At 45.6% G+C, this 12,331-nt stretch overlaps 1 protein-coding gene across 1 annotated transcript in view; it reads right to left on the reverse strand.

The window, feature by feature from the left end:
- The window catches only part of LOC126455574 (fat-like cadherin-related tumor suppressor homolog), a 320,133-nt gene that overhangs the window by 4,529 nt on the left and 303,273 nt on the right, over positions 1 to 12,331 (reverse strand). The window contains exons 15-17 of the mRNA XM_050091329.1: positions 11,887 to 12,001; positions 10,993 to 11,153; positions 9,469 to 9,602 (exon numbers count right to left, since the gene is read on the reverse strand). Of these exons, the coding sequence (XP_049947286.1) occupies positions 9,469 to 9,602; positions 10,993 to 11,153; positions 11,887 to 12,001 (410 nt within the window). The remainder of the gene's footprint in view (positions 1 to 9,468; positions 9,603 to 10,992; positions 11,154 to 11,886; positions 12,002 to 12,331) is intronic.

A 12,331-nucleotide genomic window follows, 5' to 3' on the forward strand; every position in this document is an offset into this window, starting at 1 on the left:
AGAGAGGGGGGAAGAGAGAGAGGGGGGAAGAGAGAGGGGGGGGAAGAGAGAGGGGGGGGAAGAGAGGGGGGGAAGAGAGGGGGGGGAAGAGAGAGAGGGGGAGAAGAGAGAGAGGGGGGGGAAGAGAGAGGGGGGGAAGAGAGAGAGGGGGGGAAGAGAGAGAGGGGGGAAGAGAGAGAGGGGGAAGAGAGAGAGGGGGAAGAGAGAGAGGGGGAAGAGAGAGAGGGGGGAAGAGAGAGAGGGGGAAGAGAGAGAGGGGGGAAGAGAGAGAGGGGGGAAGAGAGAGAGGGGGGAGAGAGAGAGGGGGGAAGAGAGAGAGGGGGGAAGAGAGAGAGGGGGGAAGAGAGAGAGGGGGAAGAGAGAGAGGGGGGAAGAGAGAGAGGGGGGAAGAGAGAGAGGGGGGAAGAGAGAGAGGGGGAAGAGAGAGAGGGGGGAAGAGAGAGAGGGGGGAAGAGAGAGAGGGGGAAGAGAGAGAGGGGGGAAGAGAGAGAGGGGGGAAGAGAGAGGGGGGGAAGAGAGAGGGGGGAAGAGAGAGGGGGGGAAGAGAGAGAGGGGGAGAGAGGGGGGGAGAGAGGGGGGAGAGGAGGGGGAGAGGAGGGGGAGAGGAGGGGGAGAGGGGGGAGAGATAGATATTGAGAGGGAAGGTGGTCAGTAGGAGATGGAAAGAGTGGGGAACGTGGAGGAGGAGATGCAGTAGGAAGTTGGAAAAAGAAAGGGGGAGGAGGAGTTGGACAGACAGAGAACAGAGGGTGTGGTGGCCAGAGAGATTTTTTTTTTGAGGGGGGGGGGAGACAAGAGGACATAGGAAACAGAGAGAGAGAGAGAAGGAATTATCTGAATGGCACAGAAAATGGTAGATGTGATGTACATGTACAGACAGACAAATCACTACACTTCAGAAAAATTGTTAACTTATTCAAGAGAAAAAGATTCACAAATTAAGCAAGTCAATTATGTGTTGGTCTACCTTTAGACCTTATGCAAGCACATATTTGGTTTGACATTGATTGCTAGTGTTGTTGGATATCTTCCTAAGGGGTATTTTGACAAATTTTGTTCAACTGGTGCATTAGACGTCAAAATCCAGAGCTAGTTGAAGCACCCTGTCCATATGATAAAAAGCAAAACAATTCTGTAGTGTTTGAATACTGTATCTGTGTTGGTGTACTTGAATCCATCATGTCAATTAAGCAGCATAGCATTGCAAAGTGATATGAAATGGAATGAGCATGTAAGATAGGTAGTAGGAAAGGCAAATGGTCAACTTTGGTTTATTGGGATGATTCTACAAAACTGTAACTCATTTAGAAAGGGAACTGTCTATGGCACCCTAGTTCACCCCATTCTTGAGTACTTCTCAAGTGTTTGAGATACCCACTGGGATGGATTAAAGGAAGCAAGGTATGCTTGGTTGGTTGGTTGTTTGTTTTTGGGGAAGGAGACCAGACAGTGTGATCATCCTCTTTCAGAGGAACCATCCCAGCATTTGCCTGGAATGATTTAGGGAAATCACGGAAAACCTAAATCAGGATGGCTGGACGCGGGATTGAACCGTCGTCCTCCCGAATGCGAGTCCAATGTCTAACCACTGCGCCACCTCGCTCGGTATGCTGCTAGATTTGTTATCAACACACAAGTATTATGAAATGCTCATGGGAATCCCTCAGGAGAAGAAAACACTATTGCGAAAAGATAGAGAATCAGCATTTGCAGCTGACGGCAGAAAAATTTTACTGCTGCCAATATGACAGATAAGAGAAATCAGGGTTCACACAGAAGAATATAAACAGCAGTTTTTACCTCACTTCATTTGCGAATGGAACAGGAAAGATATAACTAACAGTGGAACAAGGTAGCCTCTGGCACACACCGTATGGCAGCTTGCAGAATATGAATGCAGAAGTAGATTATTTTGTATCTCTCTAACAGATGATATGGCAAAACTAGTATTGGATGGTGAGGCCTGCGATGACTACCTAAGGTACTGTACTTGCTCTAGTTTCGATGGTCATGTTTTCATTCCTGTGTTTTACACTACTAATAATGCTCCAAACTGCTTTTGGTTTGTATTTGGAATCTACAATTTTCTGTTCATACTGCATGGTTGGTTAATTGGTTGGTTTGCTTAAAGGTGAAGGGGACCAAACTACAAGGTTGCTCCCTTGTTCCTCATAAAATAATGCCACAAGTGTGAGAATAAAACAGATGAAATATATAACACAAAATGGAAAGAAAGAAAAAGCCACAAGAACAAAGCGAAGGCAACAAACACTAAAATGAACAAAAAGAGGACAAGAAAACAGCAGAGATATGCTAGAAACAGAAGAAAGTAAAACATGAAAGCAGGTTACAGTTGCTGACCAACCATGAGAATAAAAAGGGAAAGCCAGCCACTCTGCAAACACATTAAAACCTCTACCCTAAAAGCACTTGGGTGGAGGACACAGAGGGACAAAGGACATCTGCTAAAACTTAAAACTAACGTTGCTGTGGAGGCATTGTTGCCCAACGTGGAAGGCAGGGTGCTAGGAAAGTTAAAAGTCTGTCACAGATCGGCTAAAAGTGGGCAGTCCAGCAAGAGGTGGACGACTGTCATTTGGGAGCCACAGCGACACAGGTGGGTCTTCGTGACAGAGTAGGTAACCATGTGTTAGCCATGTATGACCAATGCGGAGCTGTCAGAGGACAACTGATTCCCTGAGAGAGGCCTGCATGGAAGACTCCCACACATTCATAGTCTCCTTAATGACACACAGTTTGTTGTGCATGCTGTTATGCCATTCTGTCTTCCAAAGACGGAAAACCTTTTGGTGTAAGACAGGTCAGCTTCGGAGATGCCTACCTCCAGAAGCGGTTTCTGCGTCACCTGTTTGGCAAGCCTGTTAGCAAGTTCATTTCCAGGGATTTCGACGTGTCCTGGGGTCCACAAAAACACCACAGAATGGTGGGACTCTTACAGGGCGGATGCTACCAGAGGGTGGCGAGGGTAGCACTGGTCGATAGCTTGTAGGCTGCTCAATGAGTCAGTACACAGGAGAAATGACTCGCCAGGGCATGAGCAGATGTACTCAAGAGCACAAGAGATTGCCACCAGCTCTGGAGTGAAAACACTGCAGCCAACTGGCAAGGAGTGCTGCTCAATATGCCCTCCATGAACATATGCAAAGCCTATGTGACCATCAGCCATTGAACCATCACTGTAAACTGCTTCAGACCTCCAGAACACGTCAAGAATCGAGAGGAAGTGACAGCGGAGGGTAGAGGGGTTAGCAGAGTACATACGGCCATGCAAAAGGTCCAAATGAAGCTGCGGCTGAGGCGTATACTATGGAGGTGTATTTGAACGGACCGCAAGTAGCAGTGGTAAAGGGAAGGACTCCAGTTTGGAGAGAAGGGACAGCACGCAAACCACAATCGTTAGCCCCGATCTGGGCCACCAATGCAGGAGATGGACTGCCACGGGTGGGAAAAGGAGACAGCAATTCAGATGCTCAGGGTAACTACAAATGTGTGCTGTGTAACTGGCAAGCAGTTGCACACGTCTGATCTGCAGTGGAGGGACACCAGCGTCCACCAGTATGCTGGTCACCGGACTTGTCCTAAAAGCTCCTGTTGCTAATCGAACCACACAGTGGTGCACAAGGTCAAGTAAAGGCAATGTTGAAGGCATTACCGAACCATAAACCACACTCCCATAGTCAATTCGGGATTGGACAAGGGCTCTGTAGACCTGCAGCAGCGTACAGCAATCTGCACCCCAATCGGTGTTGCTCAGGCAACGGAGGGCATTGAGGTGCTGCCAGCACTTCTGCTTAAGCTGACAAAGATGAGGGAGCCAAGTCAATCGAGCATCGAAAACCAGTCCTAGGAAATGATATGTCTCCACTATAGTGAGTGGATCATCATTAAGATAAAGTGTGGGGTCTGGATGAATGATACAACGCCGACAGAAGTGCACGACACACAACTTCGCGGCTGGAAATGGGAAGCCGTGGGCTAGAGGCCATGACTGCACCTTGTGGATGGCTCCCTGGAGGCACCACTCAGCAACAACAGTACTGGAGCAGAAGTATGAAATGCAGAAGTCGTTTGTATACAGAGAAGGTGAGACGGAGGGCCCGACAGCGGCTGCTAGACTGTTACTGGCCACTAAAAAGAGAGAGAGAGGGAGAGAGAGAGAGAGAGAGAGAGAGAGAGAGAGAGAGAGAGACACTCAACACAGAGCCCTGCGGGACTCCATTCTCTTGGATATGGATGGAACTATGGGAGTCACCAACTTGGACATGGAAAGTACAGGCTAGAGGCCATGACTGCACCTTGTGGATGGCTCCCTGGAGGCACCACTCAGCAACAACAGTACTGGAGCAGAAGTATGAAATGCAGAAGTCGTTTGTATACAGAGAAGGTGAGACGGAGGGCCCGACAGCGGCTGCTAGACTGTTACTGGCCACTAAAAAGAGAGAGAGAGGGAGAGAGAGAGAGAGAGAGAGAGAGAGAGAGAGAGAGAGAGAGAGAGAGAGAGAGAGACACTCAACACAGAGCCCTGCGGGACTCCATTCTCTTGGATATGGATGGAACTATGGGAGTCACCAACTTGGACATGGAAAGTACAGAGAGACAGGAAGTTTTGGATAAAAATCAGGAGTGGTCCCCAAAGACCCCACTCATACAATATGGCAAGGATATGATGTCACCAAGTCGTGTCATATGCTTTATGTAAGTAAAAAAATATGGCAATCAAGTGTTACCATCTGGAAAAGGCTGTACAGATGGCAGACTCAATGGAAACAATATTATCGGTGGCAGAGCGACCCTGGCGAAAGCTGCCCTGACATGGAGCCAGCAAGCCATGTGACTCCACGACCCAACCCAACTGCCGACATACCATATATTCCAGCAGCTTACAAAGAATGTTGGTGAGGCTGATGGGCCGATAGCTATCCACATCAAGCAGGTTTTTGCCAAGTTTGAGTACCGGAATGATGGTGCTCTCCTGCCATTGCGATGGACAGACGCCATTGCACCAGAGCCAGTTGAAGATGATGAGAAGATGTCGCTTGTACTCAGATGAGAGATGTTCAATCATCCGGCTATGGGTGTGATCAGGCCCAGGAGCTGTGTTGGGGCAATGTGCAAGGGCACTGAGGAGCCCCCACTCTGTAAATGGGGCATCATAGGATTCACTGCAGCATGTAGCGAATGAGAGGATGTTCCGTTCCAGCCGCTGTTTGAGAGTGCGAAAGGCTGGGGGGGGGGGGGGGTTAATTCTCCGGTGCAGAGGCTCGAGCGAAGCGCTCGGCAATCGTGTTTGCGTCGGTACATAACTCGCCATTTATGGTAATGCTGGAGACAGCTGTTGGGGCCTGGTATCTGGAAAGACATTTGATCTTTGCCCAGACCTGGGAAGGTAACGTATCTCTCCCAACATTCCTTCTTCTGTTGTTTGATAAGGTAGCGAACACAGGCACAGAGCCATTTAAAGGCTATCAGGTGCTCCAGGGAAGGGTGCTGCTGTAGAGCTCGCCGACACTCCTTAATTGCTTCAGCGACTTCCGGCGACCACCAAGGGACTGCCTTATGCCTCGGGCACCCTAAGGAGCGAGGGATCATGTTTTCTTCCACAGAAACAACTGCGCTAGTCACCTGCTCAACCATCACATCCATGTTACTGTGTGGGGGAGATTCAGCAGTGACAGCAGAGGTGAAAGTTCCCCAGTCCACCTTGTTCAAAGCCCATCTGGGCAGGCGTCCATGTGCCTGACACTGGGGCAGTGACAGGAAGATGGGAAGTGCTCACTACCACACTGGTCATTATGTGCTCTCCAGTGGATAGATGGGAGAAGTCGTGGGCTGCAAATTGATAAATCAATGACTGAGTAACTACCATGAGCCACACTGAAATGTGTGGCGGTCCCAGTATTTAAGAAGCAGAGGTCAAATTGTGACAGTAAAGTTTAGACATCTCTGCCTCGGCCAGTAAGCAAGGTACCACCCCGCAAGGGGTTATGGGCATTAAAATCTCCCAAAAGTAGAAAAGGTTTAGGGAGTTGATCAATCAGTGTAGCTAATACATTCAGGGGTACTGCACCATCTGGAGGAAGATATATGTTGCAGACAGTTATTTCCTGCGTCATCCTTATTCTGACAGCCACAGCTTCAAGAGGGGTTTGAAGGGGCCACACGTTCACTACAGAACGAGTTTAGGACACTTGATTATAGTTGCTATGGTTCCTGTAATATCCCTTATAGCCGCGGAGGGCGGGGGTCCACATTGCTGGGAACCACATTTCCTGGAGCGCAATGCAGGTAGCAGGTGTAAAGCTCAACAGCTGCCGTAGCTCAGCCACATGGTGGAAAAAACCACCGCATTTCCACTGGAGGATGACATCGTGAGACTGGGAAGGAATGGAACATTCAGTGAGCCAGTTTACACCCCTGGGTCACCTGCTGCCACCGACTTTTTGCCTGATCATTCTATATCCACTGTGTCTGAGGGTCTGGCGAGATCTAGGTCCTTAGCGGACGCCAAAATCTCCACCCCATCCTCAGCCGCAGAGCTTTTAGGTAGCATTGGTGTGGGTGCCACCACAATTTCCTTGGACTTAGGGGTTTTCTTTTTGGATTTATCTCGCTGCTCCTTGGGTTTCCCTGGCTGCGAGGACTTCACTGGCTCAGTCTCTGAGACTGAGAATGAGCGTGAAGCCCTATGACCAGCTGCTTTTGGGCTCTTCAGCCACTGGCAGGTGTCATCTTTCCCACTGGAAGAAACCTGGGAAGGGAGTGCCCCAAGGGACCGCTTTCTAGTGAGAGAAGCCGAAGAAGACTTATGCTTCTCCAGTTTAGAAGTGGGGACATATGTCCCCGATGGTTGGGGGGGTGTTGCTCCCGAAGTAGGTGGTGCAGAAGCAACAGGGAGGGAAATGCCCCCCCACCATGGGGCTCCGAGAGGTGACCTGGGTTGGCAGAGCTGATGGTGCCAGAACTGTTGTAGTGGCGGCATAAGATGATGTCACACACACAGGATGCAGGTGTTCAAATTTTCTCTCAGCCTCAGTGTAGGACAGTCTGTCCAGGATATTGTACTCCATGATTTTTCCATTCTGTCTGGAGAATCCTGCTGTCAGGCGAGCAAGGCGAATAGTGCTCTCCGCAGTTGACACAGATGGGGGGCGGGGCACATGGAGTATTGGAATGTGATGGGCGTCCACAATCTCGGCACGTGATACTGGAAGTACAGCGAGAAGACATATGGCCGAACTTCCAGCACTTAAAGCACCGCATTGGGGGAGGTTCAAATGGTTCAAATGGTTCAAATGGTTCAAATGGCTCTGAACAGTATGGGACTTAACACCTGTGGTCATCAGTCCCCTAGAACTTAGAACTACTTAAACCTAACTAACCTAAGGACATCACACACATCCATGCCCGAGGCAGGATTAGAACCTGTGGTCGCGCGGTTCCAGACTGAAGCGCCTAGAACCGCTCGGCCACCAGCGACCGGCATCGGGGGAGGGATATAGGGCAGGGGATATAGAGCTTTACATCACACCAGTAGAGCATCACCTTGACCTTCTCGGGCAATGTATCACCCTCAAAGGCCAAGATGAAGGCACCAGTGGCAACCTAATTATTCTTCGGGCCATGGTGGACACACCGGACGAAATGTACACCTCACCGCTCTAAATTGGCACGCAGCTCATAGTCGGACTGCAAAAGAAGGTCTCTGGACCATATTTAAGCTCTTATGTGGTGTGATGGTTATGTTTTGATCAAGACTGAACCAGATCTCATTTTGGACAAGCCCTCCACCTCCCCGAACTTTAAATGCTCAACAAAAAACTGAGGCTTCATCGTCATGAAAGATTCCCCATCAGCTCTCTAACATACAAGGTACCGGGATGAATAAGATCCGCTGCCATCCTTAGCCTGACATTCCTCCCATGGTGTGGCCAGGGAGGGGAACGATTTGGGGTCGTACTTCTGTGCATCGAATTGAGTTCGTGATCACTTAGAGACTGCTGGTGTTTCACCACCAGCAAGAGATAATGGACTACGCTTCATTGCGTGTCATCCGCTCTGATGCCACCCACTCCGACCAGGGGCCCTCCCCAGGGGCGCCACCGAGCCGCAGCGAAGGCTACCTGGCAGGATGCCCAGGGGGATGGGCATCTACCCCTTGGCGCACACACGGGGAGTTAATGGCGCAGGCATCAGCAGAGCGATCCCTGTGTTGTCAGGGGGCTACAACCAACAGGGTACATGGCGGCCCAACCACAACGGACTGGCTACTGGGCTGGATATCAGGTGCAAAGAAGTCCATGGTCATTGTTGACGCAGAACTCTACACTGCATAGTGCATGGTGGAAAACACATCCAGGAAGGTGTCCTCACCCAAGAGATGGAGAATGGGCAGGACTGCAATGTGACAATGAAAAAATGGGCTAAAGATCTCAATGCACGATGGACACGATGCACCTTGTAAGGTACCCTTCCCCAATTGGCTCGCTTTTCGGGAAAATTTTGAATAATGGAGGTCAAACACTGCAGGGGACCATCACATAAAGGCTGAAATGTGTTAAAACTCCTTTTAGTCTACTAGTACGACAGGCAGGAATACCTCGGGCCCATTCTAACCCCCGACCCACAGGGGGGGGGGGGGGGGGGGGAACTGCATTGTAGTTGCCTTTTTGACAGCACAAAACTTTTTGTAATACAGCTAAGAGTGCTGCTTTAATTCTTGATTACAGCTTGTCCTCTGCATTAAAATAAGGCACAAGATGCTTTCACTTCAGATATTAATAACCTTTTCTTTCTACTTCCACTGTAACTGTCCGTGACGTAATGTACAGGAAAACTTTATCCACTAATTGCAAGGATTTTTTATGAAAATATCAAACTTATTATCTAATGTGAATCCTTCATAAATGTCTTCCTATTGTTCAAACAGTAAATTCATTCTGAATAGGGTAACTTAGTTAGCATTTATGTTCCTGTAGAATATTACTTAGCCTTCTAAGTTAAAACTAACTTTGGGGATGCTTCATTGCTACCATTTGACCATTATGATCAGATAAATCATCTATAAAGATGCTTGCATCTGCTTCATGAAAGAGTTGGATTTAGAAATAAATAAATCACAGTTTCACTATGTTGCTCTATTCTTGTCGGAGATGTTATTGTGGGGGCCAAGTATCCTGTCATAACTATACAAGATGAAACAGACAATGAAATCTCCAAGTACAATCAGTTCTCAACCATCATTCCTGCTCCTCCTGAATAAGAGTCCCTTGTTTAAGTACTGTATTACTTCATTCAGTAGCAAGTCTATGATTGGTATTCCAAAGATTGGGTTGGACAGGCAAATGAGGGTCAGCATGTTTGAAATATGAATGGAGACATTGTCAGCAGTAATATTAATTTTTTGTCATTACTGCTTTTAGTTATTGTCTATAATATTTCTTATCTTACCTCTCACTGTCGCAGTTTCAGAGTCACCAAAAACAGGATTTTCCACCTTATCTGCTGATCCAGGTGGCAACTTCTTATGCTGTATTTCACTGGCTGCATACCCAGCAGCCTTTGTAGCAGCTTTCCGACGTTTACTGTTTGTGGATGAGATAAAATATCCCATTTTTATTACTGACTCAAACTGAACCAGAGGTATGTTGCATGTGATTTTTTTATTTTTATTATATATATCAAAGATGATGTGACTTACCATACGAAAGCGCTAGCAGGTCGACAGACACACAAACGAACACAAACATACACACAAAATTCAAGCTTTCGCAACAAACTGTTGCCTCATCAGGAAAGAGGGAAGGAGAGGGAAAGACGAAAGGAAGTGGGTTTTAAGGGAGAGGGTAAGGAGTCATTCCAATCCCGGGAGCGGAAAGACTTACCTTAGGGGGAAAAAAGGACGGGTATACACTCGCACACACACACACACATATCCATCCACACATATACAGACACAAGCAGACATATTTCTTATATTCTGCTACATTTGCCTTAAGAGCAACTGCCAAATTTGGGAATGTATGAGTCAGTAAGTTAACATATTTTTCATATTATCAGTCACTGATGTATTATGGGATAGTATTCTGGGATATTGCTCACTTAGGCAAAAAATATTCAACACAAAAAGAAAACAGGTCTAATTGTAAATATGTCTGAGGTTCACATGCAGATGTGTTGCAGGCACCTTCTTAAGCAGGTGCGAATATTAACCACAGCATATTTATACACATATAATATTGGTTATCAACAATACACCTTAGTTTTTGAGTAACAGGTATTTTCACTAATACAACAATAGAAGGAGAAATAATTTGCCTTACTCTAATTAATCTAATTTTGGGGTGAAACATGTAGGTATAAAATTCTTTGACAATCTGCTAATGGAAATAAAATTTCAGAGAGAACAGAAGTGTTTTCAAATGTAGATTAAAAACGTTTCTCCTTAACTCCTTCAACACAGTAGAGAAATTCTGGAACAGAAATAATTAGTTATTTTTACAGAAAAACCTGTAAATAGCCAGAATGTACTCATACAAATTTGAAGGTTTCTTTCTGTAAAAATGACAAATTATTTCTATTTCAGAATTTCTCTATGGTATTGAAGCAGTTAAGGAGAAACAGCCTACATTTGAAAACATTTCTGTTATCTCCCAGGCATTTTATTTCCATTAATAGGTTATTTCAACTGGCAGATTGTCAAAGAGTTTAGTGCTTGCATATTTCATCTCCAAAGTATGTCCAGCTTTTGGAGCACTGTGGGCAAATTTCCTCAGCTGTAGTATTGATTTGCAGTCTAATAAATGCAACAGTTTCAGTTTCACCATAAGATACACAGTCTGTTTGCATACTTGCACAGTGATAAGAGATATATATCCACTTGAACAGGGCCTTGGAGGGTGCATTTATTTGATTAACTATTATTTTAGTAGGATACATGAAAATGTTTCATAATAAATGCATAATTTTACTTACTGTTTATAAATGTACAAAACTAAAGCAAATATAATTAAGGCCAGAAGTGCAAGGAGTGTTCCAAATATGGCCATGAGGAGGAAGCCTGTTCCTCCAGGAGACCATGCACCTTGTGCTCTCACAAGGGCTTCAGGAAAGAACACTGTAACAGGAACTGATGCCTGCAACATAAAATTTCTGGTTAAGCAACTCTTCTGGTATTTTACTGATGCCACTATAACTCACATTTGTTAATTCCTACGGTTATAAAAAGTTCAGTTGATATAACATACGTGCCGCAAGCTGATGCATCCATCACAGCAAAAGGGAATTGAAAATACACAGATAAATAGGAATTTATTTTATTGGAAGTTTCCAGTCTCAGGTCATACCAAATGGTTTTATGTGCACTGATGCATAAAGTGGACAATAAACCAATTTTGCCTACAGGACAGTCACTTTGGTTCCCTAAGACAGCATGCCTTGTCTACATAAATGCATATCTCTCTCTCTCTCTCTCTCTCTCTCTCTCTCTCTCTCTCTCTCTCTCTCTCTCTTTCAATAAATTCACACGACAACATGATCAGGATGATGAAGGGAGTTTTTTGGGTGAAATTTGGGGTGTTTAGTTGGACACTGCACTTTAGCACCAAATGTGTGATGATTGCCTCTCTGAGACCTCTTGACTACTTAGGACTTCGACTCCAAATTTGTGACTGGGCAGGTATATTTAGAAATGCTGAAACTCACTCTATATGAAGAGGGTACTAGGCACAGGCAATAGTTGCCCTGCTTATTGTTTAGAGGTTGAAAGTGAAAGAATATGATAAGAATCAAAAATGGGAATGTGAAATGTACCACAATTACTGACCCTTCAACTAATTAAGTAAATAAGTACATATATAGTGTACTAACCTCTCTTGGTGGTATTCCTGAATCTCTCGCAACTGCTACAAAATGTGCTGAACTACTGTTCAGTTTTGAGATATCCTGAATGGATATTTCTCCTCTGTCATTGATGCTGAACACCCTGGAATGAAAAATCATCATATCACTGCAACATTAATTAAAGAGGCTTAACAGCAGTGTGCTCCATTTTTTAGTTAACAAATTGAAAAAAATAACAACTTGATAGCTATCTCTCAAAAGCCAGTATTTATAATAATAATAATGGAATTTTTATTGTCTCTTTATCAGGTAGATTGTTACATTAATTTACTGTGTTATGAACTAATAATGAAATTAAATTTAGTTAATTTAAAACTCAATAATTTTATATTGAATACATCAACATCTTGTTTGATGTGGTTCAAAAAGTATGATGATTTAAAAATTGATATTAAATGCCAAATCAAACACA

This window comes from Schistocerca serialis, chromosome 2 (assembly GCF_023864345.2).
Source record: "Schistocerca serialis cubense isolate TAMUIC-IGC-003099 chromosome 2, iqSchSeri2.2, whole genome shotgun sequence".
Lineage (NCBI taxonomy): Eukaryota > Metazoa > Arthropoda > Insecta > Orthoptera > Acrididae > Schistocerca > Schistocerca serialis.